Below are 20,524 nucleotides of genomic sequence, written 5' to 3' on the forward strand. Positions count from 1 at the left end.
AACCTAGTAAGCAAACTGTTTTCCTGAGTACTGTGAGCCTTGTTAGCGAATGATCAAACCTAGAGAAGATCTTGAGAACCTCTGATTTGTAGCCAGGCTGGACAGAAGTTATGGGTGACCGGGAACCCACTTCTTGTGACCGGTGTCTGAAGCAAGGGCAGTCTTGTGGGACTGAGCACTTAACCTGTGGGGTCTGCGCTAACTCCAGGTGGTGTCAGAATCGAACAGAATTGAATTGTGGGATGTCCAGTTGGTACCGCAGGGAACTGGAGAATTGGTTGATGGGGAAGAAATCATGCACACGCACATTTTGGTGACCAGAAGTGTTATAAGAGTACAGAAGAGGAAAAACAATTTGTTTTTTCCCTGCAGAAGGTGCATAACGAATGACAGTTCTTGTCGTGATTTGAACCACAGTTTGCCTGGTTTCATAGGCCAAGCTCCTTAGACCCTGCCACTGCCACAAGGCAGCCAAAAGCAATGAACTGCAACTTGGGGGGCTGCCCCCTTCCTTTTTGCCTCTTGTCCTAACTTTGTCAGCACCTACTGTGTGCTTGTTGACCCTAGACTTAAAATGGTGAACACGGCAGACAGAGCCATCGTTCTGTTGGAGCTAAGGTATGTTTGAATTAAAAGATAAATTGTTTTTAATATGTTAAAAATATCTTCAGTAATTACAGAGTTAAATGCTCTCAAAGTCATTGCTAGGAAATGATCCTTAGAAACTAATCTTAAATACATACGAAGATTTAGGAATGAAGACATCTACACGATGCCATGATATAAAACACCTCTCTTTGGCTGATGTGAAAAACTATTCGATATCTGTTCGTTATGATTGCAATTCCCAGGCTGATCGGAGATACCGAATGCAACCCTGGTATCTTGTCATAGGTATATAGCTCCATTTCTGCTGCCTGTTGTAACTTTTACTGTATCTAGTAACAATAACAATGATTAAAATAATAATTATTGTTAGTAGTACTACTTACTGAGTTCCTATAATATGCCAGATTTCATGCTAGGCCATTTAGTCTTCAAAACAACTCTATGACAGTAACATCTCCATTTTTCAGATGAGAAAACTGAGGTTCAGAAAGGTTAGTGACTTTTCTAAGATGTAAATGTGAGATTCAACTCCTCTTTTGTCTGCCTGTTCTACTGCTTTTGGGGAAATCACATTGAAGTTTGAATTAAAAGATTAATGTTTTCAATATGTAAAAATATCTTCAATAGCTACAGAAATGAAACTCAACTCTCTTAAAGCCATTTCTAGGGAATTTATCCTGTGATAGTCATCTGACGTACATACAAAGATTCAGAAATGAAGCCAGCCACAGCAGCAATATTTATAATGGCAAATTTAGAAAGAAGTGTCCAATAGGAAAATAACCAAATTATGTCTTCAATTACATGTAAAAGAAGTTTATCATGAAAGGAGAGACTTTATAAAATAGAGTTAGGTGAAAAACCAGGGACACGTGAAAATAATCGCTATGCAGTATGATCTCACCGATGTAAAATTAAAGATAGAAATGCATTTTCCACAAGACTGACAAGAAAGAAACACCTGGAAACCCAAGGGATCCAGAAGAGCCAAAACAATTTTGAAAAAAAAGACCAAAGTAGGAGGACTCACATTTCCTAATTTTAAAACTTGTGTGGTAGTGGTCTAAGGACAGACATATATAACAAATCAACGGAATAGAATTGAGAGTCCAGAAACAAACCCTTACATTTATGGTCAATCGATTTTCAACAGGGGTGCCAAGTTCATTCAATGGGGAAAGAATAGCCTTGTCAACAAATGCTACTTGACAAATGGACACCCCCATGCAAAGGAATAAAGTTGCCTTACACCATATACAAAAATTAACTCAAAATGGGTCAAAGACCTAAATGGAAGTGATAAAACCTTAGAACACTTAGGAAAAATGAATAAAACTTTGTGACCTTGACTTAGGCAATAGTTTCTTGGATTTGACACCCAAAGCATAGGCAACAGATGAAAAACTGGACATTACCAAAATTGAAAACTTTCGTCCTTAAAAAGACACCATCAAGAAAAAGAAAAGACAACTCACAGGATTGCAAGTCACATATTTGATAAGGGACTTATATGTAGAATATATAAAGGATTCTTACAACTCAATAATAAAAATACAAACAATCCAATTAAAAAGGGCAAAGAATCTGAATAGATGTTTCTCCAATGAAGATATACAAATAAATGGCCAATAAGCATATGAAAAGATACTCAACGTCATTAGCTATCAGGGAAATATAAATAAAACCACAATCAGATACCACTTCGCACCCACTAGAAGGGCTATACTCCAACAGACAGATAATAAGTGTCGGTAAGGATGTGCACAAATTGGAACCCTCAGACACTGCTGGAGGGAATGTAAAATGGTTCGGCCACTCTGGAAAACTGTCTGGCAGTTCCTCAAACGGTTCAACCTGGAGTTGTTATTATACATGACCCAGCAATCCCACTCCTAGGTATAAACCCAAGAGAAATGAAAATATTTATCTACACAAAACTTTGTACATGAATGTTCACAGCAGCATTATTCATAACAGCCAAAAAGTGGAAACAACCCAAATGCCCATTAACTGATGAATGAATAAATGTGATACATCCTTACAATGGAATATTATTCAGCCATGCTTATGGACTGACTTACGTCTCCTTGAAAAATTCACATGATGAAGCCTTAATTCCCCACCACCCCACGGGACTGTATTGGAGATAGGACCTTTAAGGAGGTGATTAAGGTTAATGGGGGTGATGAGATTACAGGGGTGGAAGCCTGATCCAAAAGAACTAGTGCCCTTATTAGAAAAGGAAGAGACACCAGAGCTCTCCCTCTCCCGTGCGAGGACACAGTAAGAGGGTGGCAGTCTGCAAGCCAGGAAGAGAGCCCCCACTGGAACCTGACCATGCTGGAACCCTGATCTCAGACTTATGGCCTCCAGAATTGTGAGAAAATAAATTTCTGCTGTTTAAGCTACCAAGTCTGTGCTATTTTGTTACAGCAGCCCAAGCACACTAACTAATACATGCCATAAAAAGGAATAAAAGTACTGAGACATGCTACACGATAAATGAACTTCGAAAACGTTGTGCTCAGTGAAAGAAGACAGTCGTGAAGGACTACGTATTGTATGAGGCCACTTATATGAAATGTCCAGAATAAGCAAATCCATAAAGATAGAAAGTCAATTAGTGTTTGTCTGGGGCCACGAGGAATGGGGGTGATGAAAACTTGCTAAAGTTCATTGTAGTGATGATGGTTGCAAATTCTGTGACATTTCTGTGATATACTAAAAGCCACTGAATTATACACTTTGAATTGTATGATACATGAATTATATCTCAAAACTGTTTAAGAAATATGACATTTTAATAATGGTCATTTCTAGATGGTAAGGCTTAAAATTATCTACTTTTCGTTCAGTTTCCTACAAAAGGCAAGTATTACTTCTATAAATCAGTTAAGAAAAAAGTTGTTTTTAAAATTCTGTTAAAACAAATGCCAGCAGTATTCTCCTTGTCTGCAAAGCTGATAAAACTCACAAAGAGTCAGATACACCCTAATAATAGTTGTTCCTGGGCCAGGTTTCTCAGTGTTAATGTTCTTTCACATGCATTCTCTCATCTGAGGTTTACAACCTCTCTCTGTTTTCCTCCGAATGTCAAATCCTCCCTAAAAGGATTTGAGATGATTTACAACGAGAGCCAGTAAATAAAAACAGAAAAAGAAAAGCAAGTCTGCAGAGAAATGGAGAATTTAGATATGCTAACTCTAACAGTTAAGAAATTGCTATAAATGAGCTTTAAATTGAACTGTGAGCATCCTGGCAGACAAGGCAAAAAGGGAAAGTCAGGGAAGAAGCAAACCATTTTCTCAAGGGTAACAACATCTTTCCTAGCACCATTTGCTGTATGAAATTTCTCACATGGATTTATTTTTGAAAAGGATATAATGGAGTTTGGCCCAAAGAACATTTTTACAGAAGATGTTGAAGTACATTTAAAATGGCTATTTCCTAGAGCTACCTTGATTTTGAAAGCCAAAGAGACAACACCTTGGCAAATCCAGGTACTCTAAGACCATGGGAACCAAGTATATATAAACTCATCTAATCCAGTGGTGTTCATATTTTTAAACTGCCACCTACAATTACAAAAATACATTTTACGTTGCTTTTACAATACACAAACACACCTCAAACAAAAATTTCACCAAATAATATTTCCCTTACTACAAGCCAAGCATGCTATTACTTTCTGTCCCTGTTCTGTTTCATTTTTGAAATGTTTGTGGCAACCCACTAATTGATTTACCATTCACACTGGGAAAAATAATGCTCTAAGATGAATAAAAAATGGTATGGTTTACAATAGTAGTCACTGATCATTATTGAGCACCTAATATGTACAAGGCATTGAACTAAGAATGTTACATGCATTTTCTCATTTGGGTCTCCCTAGAATCCAGTATGTATGTGGGGGATACTTTTTATTATTTCCATTGTACAGATGAAGAAACTGAAGCTCAGAGAGGTTAAGTAACTTGTTTAAGGTCACATAGCCGGTAAGAATTTGTGGGTGAGCATTAGCTCAAGTATTGTTTTTGTTTTTTTTTTTAACTCAAATAAATTTGTCTCTCAGTTGGGCTTTTTTTGGGGGGGCGGGTGTTAATTTCATTTTACAGTTAAGAGATGAACGATCACGAAGGATAAGTGCCTTGCTTAAGGACACACAGGTAGGAAGCTTCCAGCCAGAGTTCAATGTAGGTCTTATGACCCCAAGCCAAGGGCTCTTTCTACCATTATTAGCTGCTCATCCTGGACAGCATCAAATGTCACTTTGAAACCTCTTAAACAACAAGTCTCTAGATGCCACAAAAGTAAATGAGAACAATTCCAATGCACATGGCAACAAGAGAGCATACGCAAAAGATGCCTTCATCTCTACCATCTCCCTTCTACTCGGATGGGGCAAAATAAAGCACTTTAAAAAAGTTTTCCTACACACCAAAGCATTACCAGTGGCAGTGAGGTACGTAACTTTTTAAAATCTCTTGCTACTTCTCTGTATTTTTCGTAAGGAGAATGTATTGCTTTGATAAGGGGGCAGGTTTTAAAGTATTCTAAAAGGAATTGGTCTGAGCTACTCAGCATCTAGCTTCCGCAGCCCTGTGCCTTTAAAATTTTCCACATCCCAGACTAATGAGAGTTGAATCTGAAAACTGGCAAGGCACTTTAGCTGTTCAGATCCTAAATTTAGATCCGAAGGGTGAATACCACGCGTCAACAGCGTTGGACTGGCGCTCACAGAGGGAAGGAGGGACAATTTGGCAGGCGGCATCATTACCCTTTAAGCCAGGCTAACAGGCATAAAGGAGCACGTGCTTTACGCCCTTGGCAGTGTAATCAGAGGTCCTGGTGGACTTCGTATGAAACCAAACACCAACAGATGTCTCTCAGGCACTTTAACTCCATAAATAACATCCGTGCCCTATAGCATAATGAGGTGGGGGAGAGGGAGAAATCTGGAGTGAAGCTGCTCAGCTCTGCTACTTTCTTGCTGTGTGGCCCTGGATATGTTGTTCAACCTCTCTGTGCCTCAGTTTCTTCATCTATGAAATGGAGACCATGGAAGTACCTACTTCAAAGGGCCATTGTGAAGATTAATTGAGCTACTACTAGTGAAGTGCTTTGGAAAATGCCTGCTTCACAGTAAGCACACAGTAAATATGAACACTCCTTGTTATTATTCTGGAAAATATGGATAATCAAAAAAGAAAAATTATCACCTGTGTTTCTATTTTAGAAAAAGGGCATCACTTACCCCATCAATCACCTGCCTTCCTACCATTTAGAGATAGTCATCATGAGCGTTTCGGGGTTATATTCTAGTAGACTTTTTGTCTTTATCCATTTATAGACGGATGACTGGGGAAGGAGGTTATGTAACACAGTCCATTCATTCAACCAAAAACTATTTCTTGAATGTTTGGCAGGTGTCGGGCGTTGTTCTAAATGCTGAGGACAGAGCAGGGAACACAACAGGAAGGAAGAAAAAGCCCCTACTGTGAGACAACTTATATTCCAGTGCAGTCATATCACACAGACGACAAACAAATCATTCAAATCCCGGTGATACGAAAGAATTAAGCACTTCAAAATTATTTTGAAAAAATTTTTATTTATTTACTTACTTATTTTTAGGGACATGATCTCGCTCTGTCACCCAGCCTAGACTCAAACTCCTGGGCTTAAGTGATCCTCCTGCCTCAGCCTCCCAAGTAGCTGGGCCTGACTACAGGCCTGGGCCATGGCGCCTGGCTTAAAAATCATGGATCAGTGACTAAGTTAAATATATCACACAAAGGTAATTTGTAAAGGAATAACAGTTAATTCTACAACCTAACAGATGCTCCGCACGTAGCCCCAGGTGGCAGGTACAGGAACCGCGGCACGCAGCCACCCGGGAGCCGGCTTTGTCCCAGATCCTTCGTCACAGCCATGCTGAAGGGCAGCCGTGACACGCTAACTTCCCCAAGGCTGTGAAGAAGAGGTGGCACCAACACCAAGTTCTTGATCTACCCCCATCGGAAGTTGCACGCTGCGATAAGAATTTGGCAGTGCTCAGTTCTTTCGAATGACCCCACAGACGACGTGTTAAATGGGGACAGGCAGGGTAGAGGGGCGGAGGGGCCAGGTGGTCAGGGACGACTCACTGAGAAGGTGACATTAGCAGAGGCTGACGGAGGCGAGGGAGTGGCCATGGCTGCCTGGGGTCTGCGCCTTCATGCTTATTAAACAATTCACACACCTTACAATTCCAACATTTAAAGTATACCATTAACTAGCTTTTAGTATATTCACAGAGTTGTGCAACCATCAGCTATGAATTTTACAATTTTTCATCACCCCCAAAAGAAACCCTGTACCCTTTAGCTAGCACCCCTTATTCCCCCAGCCCCCCAGGTTTAGGCAACTGCTAATCCACTTTCTCTCTCTATGGATTTGCCTGTTTCATTTCCTATAAATGGAATCTATAATTAGTGGCCTTTCGTGCCTAGCTTCTTTCACTTAGCATGACATTTTCCAGGCTCAGCCGTGTGGTAGCAGGTATGAGTTCTTCATTCCACATGTGGCCATCTTTTCTGTACTGAACTCCAGCTGCATTTTTAGAGGTCATGGATTCCAGACCTCTCCTTCAGTCTATCTGTCCGTGGTCTGACTGAAAGAAAGGTTGTGGGGACAGCAAAGCAGTGTGATGTTGTGGAAAGTTCTAAATGTCCACAGCTGTGGGACCACAGGCGAATGATTTAACCTCCGAGATGCAGTCTCCCGTCCTAAAACACGGGGGCAATAATAGTTTCTACTCATTCCGTTTGTTGTGAAGATTAGAAGTAGCATATCTAAAGTGACTGTCATGTCGTAGACACTTAATCAGAGCTATTAGGAAGATCGAGGGTCTTTGCAGACACCGGAGGTTTAGGTAGGCGCAATGCTGTCCTGCAGGCTGAGACACGACAGGACAGGGCAGGCCCGACTTGCCATTGCCTTCCCTATTAGCTCCAACTTTCATTCAGAGTCACCCCTGGGTGTGACAGATCCAAACGTGGTGACAGGAGGAGCCCTGATTTCAGTATATATGATCAAACTTCACAAAAATCTCCTTTAAACATCCCCACCCCTTTCCCCCAAAACGCTCTCCCATCACCAAATAACCAATTCACACTTCCCTCCATTGTCCTTCAACCTTGAAACTTTGAGAGTTACTCTCTGGCCTCCAACAATCCCACCCCACTCTCCCCAGCAAAAGCCCAGTAGTTAGCAGAATGCTCACCACCTATTGTTGTGGCCTTCAGTCTTGAAACCAAACTCCCAAACCCAACAGCCACCACCAAGACAACGGCAAGGTTTGGAGTTTTCCAAGAGCAGGCTTCTGGCATGGGAGGCAGGAGATACTACAGTGAACACTTATGGGATATTCTGTTTCGTTGTTACAGAGATTTTCTTATTCACCCCTTCCATTTTTTAAAGCAAAAAGCAAGGCCAATACAGCTGGTAAATTGCAGAGTTGGGCAGGAACACAGATCCCCTGAACTTTAATCCAAATGAAATTGCATTAGTGAGAAGAGCCTCGCAAAGGAAGATTTTTGAATCCAAAGCTATTACTGGGATCTCGTAGCTAATCCAGAGTATTAGGGCTTTGCTGATGTGGTGAGAACACATTCTCTCCTAAGAATAAACCCATGAAATCACTTTCTCTGGTCTCTAGCCCGATACAGCCTTATAAATTTCCCCCAGGAGATTCTAATCTGCAGCTAACATGGAGAACCACTGCTGTAGGTAAACGACCTGGAATAAAAACTTTATTTTTGCTGACACCTTTAAAAATATTACTAAAACCAGCCACCAGTTACTGACCATTCACTTTGTGCCAGCGATCTGTTTAATCCCACACATGGCTGTCTTATTTAATCCTCGCAGGAGCCCTCTGTGACAGGTCCTAATTGTCCCCATATAACAGAGGATAAAGCAGAGGCTCGAGAGGATGGGCGATTTGCCCGCAACCGCACTGGTGTGAGAGGGAGGACTCCTGTTCTGTCGGACCCCGAAAGCCAATATTCTTAATAACAACATACATCAACACATGTTGAACTCTTTGCTTAATAATAAGCATTATTTGTGGATCACTTATTATGAGCCAGGCACTATTACAGTTCATTTCATCCTCACAAAAACTCTATGAGGTGGTTGCCAATGTTAGCGTTGCCATTTTATTGCTATACAAACTGAGTCACAGAGAAGTTAAGCCACCTGCTCAAGGTTGCACGATTGAGAAATGTTTGAAACTGAGTCCAATCTGGTCATGAGCCTTCTAGAGGTTTGGAGATTTATATACCCTACAAAAGCATTCTGCATCTACGTAACTGCAAAGAAGAATATTACACAGTCAGAGGAAGGAATGAAGCTAATTAGGTTGGAAGGAGTCATCTGCATAAACTTAAACATAGGATCTTGAACTTTTGGGGCAAGCCACTAAAAAAGGAAATCATCTTTTATTTCATTTTTTAATCTCCGAAGAACAGTAGGGATCTTCAGGCATTTCAATAGAAGGCATGCCCTAGCTGTGCAGACTTTTGCAGATTTTAAATGAAAAGATATGTGTGAAAGGTGACATCATCCAAACATCCCCAACCACCGGTGAGTCTTAAAAATAGAATTGATGAAATTAATACCAAGGCATGAAGTCTCTAGATGTCTCTTAATCAAATTTTTGTCTCTTTGGCAGGTTAGAATGGAGAATGAACTAATGTTTGAGGAGATATGAGAGAAAAAAATTAAAACGAAAATGACACCTTAGATTTACAGAGATACTTAAAGAGCCAAAGTATTATCAAAACAATGACCTCACTTAGAAGTATTACTGAGGGATAATAATTCTCATTTTACAAATACGGAAAATGTAGCGCAAAGGTTACATCATCCATCGAAAGTCCCACAGTGGGCTGGTGGCATTAAGTATAAACTGGGATGTAGCATTTTTGGATGATAATATGGTGATCACTATCTAAATTTAATATACGCATCTCCTTTGATACAACAGTTCCACTTCTAGGAATTTATCCTATAGAAATATCTCTATAAGTAGGCAAGACTATTCTACAAAAATGTTTACAGAGCACTGTTTGCAATACAAGCCAAATATCCATTCATAGGAATTGGTTTAAAAAAAAAGTCTGGTATAGATCTATCATTTTTATAAGGCCACTAAAATTAATGAGACAGATCTATATGTATTGGCATGAAAATATGTCAATGATACATTGTCAGGTGAAGAAAGAAGCAAGTTAAACTACAGTAGATATAATATGGTTGCATACGTATAAGTATATATATTTGTATTATATATTGCTAGATGGAAAAACTCTAGGGGCCGACATACTCAGCAGTGGTTGTATCTGGACAGTGAATCACTGAAGATTTGACCTTTTTTGGTATATGATAGATTGTTGTTAGTCACAAAGGGCCTCAACTAATGTCAGAACCCACCTCCTAAGCCTCAGGCTAGAGTGTGCCCTGCACACAGGTCCCGTCTTTGATGGCAAAACCCTTCTCTACTCCTCATCTGTAGACAGGCAGGGGATTTGGAAGGAGGGAGGTAAGAACATCTTCATCCTCACTCACTTAACCCTGGCTCCCTGCTCTGATGAACGTGTCTCTCCAAAACACAGGCGTAGATCCTGCAGCCTTTGGACGGGGGACCCAGCATCCCCTACACCCAAACCTATACCAGTGGCCTGTGGTCATTTCAGTGTTAGGGGACAGGGTGGGAGGTATGGCCAGACACTGCCTGCTGTCCAGCCTGGGGACCCTTAGGTACCCTGTTGGGAAGCTCTGTACTGGACCAACATGCCCTATTGGCACTTGAGTTATTGGACAGTGTGGCCTCGGACAGCCCTGGCCTCATTGGCATCTGGCAGATGTGGGTTCAAATCCCTGATCTCTGGTCCTATTGGCTATGGGGCCTTGTGCAAGTCATGTATCCTCTCAGCCCCGGTTTCCTCATCTGTACAGTGGAGACAATATCTCTCTGAGAGAGCAGCTGTGAGGACTCCATGGAAACATAAGGTGCTCAGTATAGTGCCTGGCCCATGGCATACGCTCGATAAATGACAGCTACTCCTGAGCTACACAGATCTCCTTCTCTGCTCTCAGTGACACACCCAATAACACAGGGTAGGAAGGAAAGAACTAAGTTCTAGTGCACCCTAAGGTCACAAGCAGGTGGTGAGGCCAAGATGAGGGGCTCGTTTTAAGAATAACCTTTAAACCACTGAGAAATCCTATAGTTAGGATTTGTCATTACAATCTAAATTTAAAACAGGGAAAAGAACTTTCTCTGGTTTCCATCCCCTGCCCCAGGCTTGCATCTTTTCCCTTTAGAAGTAAACATTGCTCTAAGCAAGCTGTTATTATATTCAGGGAAAGGATGGTGTTCACTATGTGACAGTGTCCTCTTTATGAGAGAAAAATCAAATCTCAACTCCAGGAATAAGTGTGCTTCCAAGAAACATTTTAAATCTTGAGGACACAATAAACCATTAATGATCCTATTTCCTTTATTGTCGTGGCTTCTAGGAAGCTCAGAGTCATATTTCTATTTATTATAGGAACGTTTGTAAGGCTATTATTCACATTGCATAATGTATTAGGGAAGGGCTCAGTATTTCCCGAACAACTGGTTTGTCTTCTTTTCTCATGGACACTGTGAATTATATAATAGATTACGTTTCCATCTTTGCTTTGTCTCTAAGAAACTTCTATGTTGGTCAGACGGTATGGTAGGTTTCAGTTATAAGATGAACAAGTCCTGGGGATCTAATGTAGAGCATGGTGACTATAGTTAATAATACTGTATTGTTTACTTAAAATTTGATAAGAGAGCAGATTTTAAGTGTCCTTACCCCTCCAACACACACACATACACATACACAAGTGGTGCTATGGGTGGTGTTGGATGTGTTAATTAATTTGATTGTACTAATCGTTATACAATGTGTATGTATATTAAAGCATCACATTACATACCCTGAATATAGTTTTTATTTGTCACTTAATTTTAAAATTTTAGGCCTTGGAGTATTTTTCTTACTGCCCTTAGTGGCTTTATTTTTTTCCCTAATCTTTAGTTTTCCTTATTTCAATTACCATATTTACCTAAAAATATTGTATGTGTTTCTGTAACTACTACTACGAACCACTTGTGGAATGAAACAGGAAATAGTTGAGCAAATAAAAAGTAAACAATCCATTTCATTTGACAGATCAATCTTTCCCTCCACCCCTGCATTTTTTTCAGAACATTAAAAAGAGATGAAGTCATTTAAAGATTTGTACATATATAAAGAATATAGATACAAACACATACATGAGAAATTTATCTGATGTTATGATATATATACACATGTGTGTGTATACATATACATGAAATTTAATCTGATGTTATGGGAACAATTTCTATGGTTTCTTTCTCCCTGCTTATACTAGATTTCCAAATAAAATACGGATATTCAATTACAAAGCACATTTGAAAACAATTACTGATTATATGAAGCTAAAAATATGCTATTAATCAAGACAGAATTTTTTACTACATCTCAAAAATGACTTAGGCATCTTCTGTTGAATTACGTTGGCTGAAATTCTTACCACACACATTTTAAAATAATTTCTGCATCTGTCCCAGTGGATGGAGACTTGAGGATAACCTCATACCTCATTCTGTCCTAGAAGAAAATACTCTTTGGGCCCAGCAGCCTCTGACTCAGTGTAACATGAGACGGGCTATATATGACCAGGATTCCACCCCGACAGCTGATGTTACGCTCCCTCAGACCTCCTGTCTGCATCAAGGTTGCTCCAAGATACGAACTTGGCAAAATCTACTCATACCGCAAATACCAGAGCACAATATGGATAAAATGGTAACACCTTAAAAAGATATGTTTGTCTGCTGGATTTGCACAAAGATGAGTTGCTGTTGCTTTTAATGAAGTTGCAAAACCATTTTCATTTGCAATCATTCCACTGTTTTTTATTGCAAGTCTCAAGGAGAACTAGCATGTGCTTAACACCCATTTTCAAATCGCTTCACTGGAGTCTCTGAGGTCTAATTACTGTGTCACCTTGGCTGGGGAGATTTATTTTCTAAACCTCTGCATTACCCAGATTCATAAAGTTTAAAATAGGAAGTAACTCTAGTGCATGAGCTTAACAAAATGATTCGGCTTGGGGACACCTGAAGGGAACAAAAAGTTTGCTTCACTTGGTGGGCAGCAGGTTGTACCCTGCTTCTCATAATTCAGCCCCGAGTTAGGGGCTTTAGTCAACGAAAACATAAACAACAAGAACCCTGAAGCCCAGATGATAAGAAATCAGACAAGCCATATGTCATGTTCCAGAAGATTCCTGAGAAATTTGGGTTTGATAGTAGAATCCAAGATAGCGTCTTGTCTCTCTGAGTCTCTCCTTGGGGATGTGTTAGAACACTGAGCAGAGAAAGGGGACTCCGGGGCCCTTGCCCCAGGCCCTCCACTGCTGTGTGACCTTGGGCAAGTCACTGGATCTTCCTGGGCCTCTATTTCTTCCTTGGTAAAATGAAGCCCAGAGCGTCATTCCCAAATACGTATAGACCACCTGCTCTGTGCCAGGATCATGATGGATATGACAAACCATAATCCTTACATGGAACTCCCTGGAGCTTAGAGTCTATTGGCAGAAGTGAACACAAAATTGTTCAAAAGCACACAGATACTTTAATAATACTATCATGACAATAACTAACATGTATGGGAACTATGTGCCAGGACTTGTTCTAAAGATCATCTCTCGTTATCCTTTAACAACAACTGTATGAGACAGGTACTATCATGAGTCCCATTTTGTACATGGGGAAACTGAGGCTTAATGACGTTAACTAGATCAGGTCCTTTGCCTGTTACCGCTCTACTGACTTCTTTCTTAACTGACCATAGACCTGGGACAGTCTTTAGAATTGAGTTTTTTGTCCAAGGGCCATTTCAGTCCCAGCGTAAATGGGGATTTATGCATTGGTTCACATTGGGGTATTTATTGAAGACTCATCTTGTTTGGAAAGTGCGGCTCGTTTTGGAGCCTTTGGGAAGTGGCACGGGAAGCGAGTAGCAGGTGGTGGAAAAGGGAATGCTTCCCTGGCCCCTCCAGCCCTTCCACTGCTGGCTGGATAAGGCATGAAATCCAGTCCACTCTCCCTGCTCCCGGCAAGCCCACTCAATCACCCACCCAACCAACTGCAAATCAACTCCAAAGAATACCGAACAGCAGAAAGAAATAGGCACGCTGCACTTGCCTCGACCTTTAAACTGATTACAGCCCTGACTGCCTTCCAGTTTTGAAGTGAAATAAAACTGCAGTTGTGCACGGAAGAGAGGCCTGTGCTGAGCCAGCCGTGCAGTAATAGGTCAGGCTGCTTCTCTATAAGGACCGCTAAGACTGCCAACTTGATGAGCTCCCTCTCTGCACCAGGCACTTTCTGTAGGTCGACTCATTCAAACCTCATGATTCCATTCATTCATTCATTCATTCATTCACGTGTTCATTCAATCAACACCTATTTGCCAGGCACTGTCCTAGGAGGTGAGCCAGGCAGACAAGGGCTTTGTTCTCACGTAGCTTACACTCCAGCGGGGAAGACAACGGCCAAGTGAACAAACAACAGATGTGCAATCGAGCGTCAGCAAGCCTTGTCTTGTTGCCCAGAGCTGAGCACATGGGGCCGAGAGCGGGGGTCCCCAACCTATGGTGAGTTGCGTAATTATTTCATTATATAATAGAATGTAATAATAATAGAAATAAAGTGCACAATAAGTGTAATGCACGTGAATCATCCCAAAACCATCCTCCCTCCCCGGTCTGTGGAAAAATTGTCTTCCACGAAAACGGTCCCTGTTGCCAAAAAGGCGGGGGACCTGTGGCTTAGAGGACCCCACATTTTAAAGAAAGCACAAAACAACCGGGCATCCTGCATCGCCTTAGGGTCTCCTTTCTGGCTGAGCAGTAGAATCCCGAAAACTTCACATTAACAGTGATGCCTGGGGCCCATCCCAACGACATAATCGTGGGCCAGGAAATGACTTCTTGGGTCATATCTAGCATTAAAAAAACAAAAATTAAGTAGAATAGAAAATATCAGAGGGCATTACATATGACAACATTTTTTCCTTAAAACTTTTTAGTTATATATATATATATGAAAACATCTGTATATTTTTATGAACTAGATTACAATATATAATTATTTTTTCCTGGGTCACGGTCCAAAAAAATTGAGATGTGCTGGCCCAGAGGAGAGCACTGTGCTTTTCTCTCTTCTCTTAGACAAGAGCGGGTGCTTCCTGTCACCCAAGTCCTAAGGCAAGGGAGGGGGGATCAAAGAGAACAACTTGAAAAGATTGAGGCTACCTTCAGGAAAGGGAGGCTGGTATCCCATTACCTGGTTGGACATCTGCTTTAAGAGCAGATTTACAGATCATTCCCCTGTACCGTTTTGAGCAGGTCTATGTGAACTGGAGAGACACTTGGGGCAGAGAAAGAGGGGAGGGCAGTGGGGAAGTCTGTGTGTCTGCCGTTGGTTTCCTGTGGCGCAAGTGGACACGGGAAGGTTACTTGAGCTATCTCTCCAATGCCCCACTCAAGAGGGTTGGCCCCTGGGGAAGGAGGCTCCAAGAGCAAAAGGCTTGGAGTGCACTGACACAGGAGGGATCTAGGGTGGTTGTGGCAAAAGCAGAGTCACAGTCAGGTTCTACAACCTGTTGTCTCCCCCGAGGAAGAACTCACGAAATATACTGAGGCCGGGAGCCAACATGGGGACGCCTGCCCACAGGCCGTGGATGTACATGCGGTCACAGCCAGGGAAGCTGTGGCAGCCAAGAGATAATCACAACAGAAGGTGAAGAGATAGATGTCCCTTGCATTGTTTTATTAATTCTCCTACTGTGAATATGTGGTAACTTAAAGTTTAAAAATAAAAAAAGAATGAAAGCAAATAGGACAAAATGGTGACACTTGTGTATGAAAGATGACGGGTGCTTGTTGTGCTATTCATTGTACTTTGTGTGTGTATGTTTTTAATTTCTCAAAAACAGGTGTATTAAAGGTCTCCAGAGAAACAAACCAATAGATTATATAATTTCTATATAAAGAAAGTGATTTGAGGAATCTTAAATCGATATAAGGAAGAGATTTATTATAAGATATTGGCTCACAAAATTATGGGGACTGAGAAGTCCCTGTAATCTGCCATCTGCAATCTGCAGACCCAGGAAAGCTCGCAGTGTGATTCAAAGGCCTGAGAGCCGGAGACCCAGTGGTTAGATTCCAGTCCAGGTCTGAAGGCCTGAGAACCAGGAGCACCAAGGGCAGAAGACCCATGTCCCAGCTCAGACAGGCAGAGTTCATGCAACCTTCTCCACCCTTTTGTTCTATCCAGGCCTTCAACAGACGGGATGACGCCTACTCACACTGGGGAGAATCAATCGATTTATTTGGCCCGTCAATTCAAATGCTAAGCTCCTTGGAAACACTTTGACAGACAGACCCAGATAACCAGCCACCTGGACATCTTGTGGCCCAGTCAAGTTGACACATAAAATTAACCATCACAAAGGGGAGAAGACGGCATAAAACACCACTTAAGCTCAGACACACAATCAGCCACTTTAGAAGAATCACCACCCATCATGTTGATAGACACTGTGTTTCCAAAATAACTGGTTATTCTTGATGTCTTATAGCTTGAAAAATGAAAACCTGCAGATACAAGGTGACACTGCATGTGTCCCTGAGGGAGGGAGATGGCCATGTAAATCACATCACATCACCTCTGTCCTTCTGGAGCAGAATTTCAATGTGCAGAATTTCACTTTCCTCACACACAAATCAAATTCCATGCAGACACAAGGACCTTATAAAACCTCGGAGGGCTTCCTTTTTGAGCCTGGAATGAAAATCAAGCTTTTCCTGAATGAGCTAAGGATGGGGAATCAAGCCACTGACCTTTTTGTTCTTGTTTGGTCCAGAAAATTCGGACTCGCTGGCGAATGTGCTTGTCCTCGCTCAGTTTCTTCTGCCACTGACGCAATTCTTGAATCTCAGGATCACAACGAACCTGGAAAATCCCAATAAAGCTTCAATCACTTTTCTATATACTTCTGTACCTCATCATGCTAACCCTGCAGAGAAAGCCCTTTACAAGTCAAGGGGATGTGCTTTTGGTTCTCAACAAATCATTGTTCTAAATGAATTATCTACCCTCTTAAAGCTCACATCATATTCGAGCATAAACGAGGTTGGGTGAAGATTTGCTATGCTAATGGTAGGTTGAGAACATTCTAGGTGCGTGCCATCCAATAGAAATACAATGTAGCCACATGAGTAATTTTAAATTTCCTTGCAATCTCATTTTAAAAGGTAAAAATAAGCAGATGAGATTATTTTTAAGAATATATTTAAACTAAAGTATCCAAAATCTTATCATGTCAACATGTAATCAATATAAAAATTTATTTATATTTTACTTTCTGTTTTCCATGCTAAGTCTTCAATACGTGGTGCATTTTTGCACATAGGACACATCTAATTTGGGACTAGCTGCGCTTCAGGTGCTCAACAGTCAAACATAGCTGGTGGTTACCATATACAACAGCATAGTTCTCGATTAATCACTGTTAATGCATTAACCACAGCTCCATTTAACACCAATTGACTGAGCGCCTACTTCACACTGGCCATTGTACTAGACATTGAGAATAAAGAGATGACTGATAGTAATTGTAATAATAATTATTTTAATTTTATTATTACTATAGCTCATATTTATCAAGCGCTTATGTCCCAGGCAACGTTAATCATCAAAACAACCCAACAAGGTAGGAATGATTGTCCCCATTTCACAGATGACAGAACTGAGTTTTAGTGGCTTGAACACAGCTAGGAAATGATGGAGCTGGGGTTCAAACGTAGGCACACTGCTTCTGGATGCTCCTGAGAAACCTAGAGTCTAGTAGGAGACCCAGGAATAAGATTGAGAAGGTGTGTTAAGAGTAAGGAAATTGGTGAGTCCGAGGCAACACAGAGAGGGCATCTAACCCAGCCTGCAGGAGTAAGGAAACACTTCATGGAGGAGATGACCCGGGGATGAGTTGTGAAGGGCGAACTAGAGTTAGCCATGGGGACAAGAGGGTGGAGTGTCACGGTGTTCCAGGGAGAGATACGGGTCTGTGCAAGAGATGTGGAGCGGTGAGACAGTCCCGGGCAATCCAGGAACTCCAAGGTGAGAAAGCTGTAGAAGGCACAGAAAAATCATAGCCACTGCCACCCTTCCTCCACCTGAGTCATCTGTCTACCTCTCCACTTGCCAGAGGACAATATTACTGTCTATACTTGTTGAATGAACTAAAGATATGAGAGCAGGCATAAAGGAAATAACATCTCCCCCAGCCCACAGGTGATCATCCAGGAGACAGATCACAAGTCCGGAGATGCAGGTAAACAATTTATTTCAAAAGACCTGGTTGCTCACTACATAGACCTCTCTGGGAAAGGAAATTGAACTTCTGACCCTTGCTTTTCTTGATGTGAGACATTCATTCAGTGTTCTTACTGGCTAAAATGGGCAATCTAAAATATTCATTCCCCATACAACTTGTCCATTTACATTAATTATACTAACTTTTCAGTACTGTGGAGATCTCTTGAGGCTTGATCTCTGTCCATACAACTTCTCACAATTCTCTCATTTATAAGAGCCTCTCTAATGTGAATTTGCTGATGTTTCCCAAGGTCCCACCTCTGAAGACTTTCTTATACTCATCACACTGGCAGGGTTTCCCTTTAGTGTGAATTCTCCAATGCCGAGAAAAGCCGTGATTCCATGGAAAACATTCCCACATTCATCATGTTTCCAAGATCTCTCTCTTGTGCAGATTCTCTGGTGCACAGTCAGCCCTGACTTCTGCGTAGAGGTCTTCCTACTTCTCCACTAGGTTCTGTAAGGTTTCCTTGCTGAACGAAAGCCTTCTCACGGTCATCACATTTGTGCTCTCTTACGTGGATTCTTTGATGTCCAATAAGGCCACCATGGCTGCAGTCTTTCCCACATTCCTTATATTATATAGCATTTTTCCTTGTGGTGGATCTCCTGATGGAAAAGGAGGGATCCACTACAAATAACAGCCTTTCAAAACTTGTTGACTGCAAAGAGATTCTCTTTGGCACAGACTCCTCGATGCCGGTTAATGACTCACCAGTAACTAGAGCTTTTACTACGCTGACTGCATCCATGTTGCAGTTCTACAGAGATTCCCCCTACGTAATTCAGCATCTCCAGAACTTTTTTGTTTTGGAGCCAAGTTATTATTTTCGTTCTCAGTAACACCATCTGTGGATTGTCCTTAACGCATGCTGTCTCTTCAACTTTTCCAGCATAATCACATGCCTCCTTTCCACGTTCTGGATGCTATTATCCCACCTAGGGCTGCAGCTTCCCAGGCAGGGGTCAGAACCTGTTCCAGCACCTGCTCCTTAGTGTGTATTTCTGGTCTCAGGAACTGTGGGCAGAGCTCCCTGAGTCTTGTGACAGCCCGAGAGGTCCAGGTATCTATCTTTCGGTAGTAACAACTTAAAGTTCAAGGAAAGATCTATGGTTTCTTTGACAGTTTGATTCTTGGTCCCAGGCACAGACCTCTTCCTCTACCATCGATCACTATTAGAGGTCTTTCCTGCGACAGGACTGCCACTCTGGAGTTCAGGAGAAGAGTCACTCCAGATTGGGGTTCATACTGATTTTTCAGAAGTATTTCCTTGTAGCTAGTCTCCTTCCAGAGTCACTGAACAGCTAAATCGGATACGGAGTTCCAAACCAGGAGCCCACGATCCCGAGACCACCACCGCCACCAAAGGTATGTCACAGAGGGCCATGGTTTATTCTTACTGTTTGGAAAGATATACAAGGAAAGCGGGTTTGTCTGTGGACGAAATGGGATTGGGGCTGTCATTTTGAACTCCATATTTTTTTGGATTGCATTGTTTGGGTTGTTTACAATGTGTATATATTGTTTTAGGAATACAATAAGTATTTAAATTTTAAGTAACAGGCTCCCGAGAGTCAAATATGAGTTCTTTAACTTAATAATTAACGAGTGTTTCCGACAATCATTTGACTCTCAAGAACCTAAATAGTCAACAAACAGAAACGCTCCTTTCCCCATCGTTCTGGAAGCCTGAACTTGTTCATAGCGTTCTGCTGACCAGGTTAGCGTGATTTCCCTCTGGCCAAAGACCCTTTCATCTTTTCCTTGATTTCCTTCATTTTGAACAAGGACTGCTATTTACTCGTGTAGAATACAGCAGCCTTGTTAGTTAACCTCTCATTACCAGGAAAGCCTGGATCTCTAAAGAAGGCTTTTGTGCGTCCTGGGGACAGCATGTACCCATTGAATGGGCTAATCCTGGTCATTATGATCACGGTCAGGGAATCAGTTTCAATGGCAGTGGCTGTGCATCAGCAAATACCACAGAGTGCAGGATAATGCTGAACACATAAACAATCTCACTGTGGGTTTCTACTTACCAGTGGGTTTCTACTTTTATTCTTTTAAATTATTATGTGGGATTCATTTGCCCTTCTAAGACAGGTACATATGTAAAGTATACATTATTTATGTACTTGACTTTGGGGTAAGACAAATACAAAACCAAAAACTTTACGTGGACGTCAATTTTTTAAAAATTCCAATAAAACTGTGAGATTCTGCTGATGTTATATTACTCTGATGAAAGCCAATACAGGTTACCATATTGGTTTAAAAAGCCAACTTTGGATCAGACAGCCTGAGGCTGAATCTCAGCTCTGCAAATTACAAGCTGAGGAACCTTGAGTAAGTCACTTAAA

The 20,524-nt window shown here is 41.4% G+C and overlaps 1 protein-coding gene across 1 annotated transcript in view; it reads right to left on the bottom strand.

Annotated features, from left to right (window-relative positions):
• Nucleotides 1–20,524, bottom strand: part of IQCK (IQ motif containing K) — a 121,409-nt gene that overhangs the window by 11,488 nt on the left and 89,397 nt on the right. Inside the window, exon 8 of the mRNA XM_012647548.1 lies at nucleotides 16,630–16,741. Within this exon, the coding sequence (XP_012503002.1) occupies nucleotides 16,630–16,741 (112 nt within the window). The remainder of the gene's footprint in view (nucleotides 1–16,629; nucleotides 16,742–20,524) is intronic.

The sequence above is a fragment of the Propithecus coquereli genome, unplaced genomic scaffold (genome assembly GCF_000956105.1).
Source record: "Propithecus coquereli isolate 6110/MARCELLA unplaced genomic scaffold, Pcoq_1.0 Scaffold27, whole genome shotgun sequence".
NCBI lineage: Eukaryota > Metazoa > Chordata > Mammalia > Primates > Indriidae > Propithecus > Propithecus coquereli.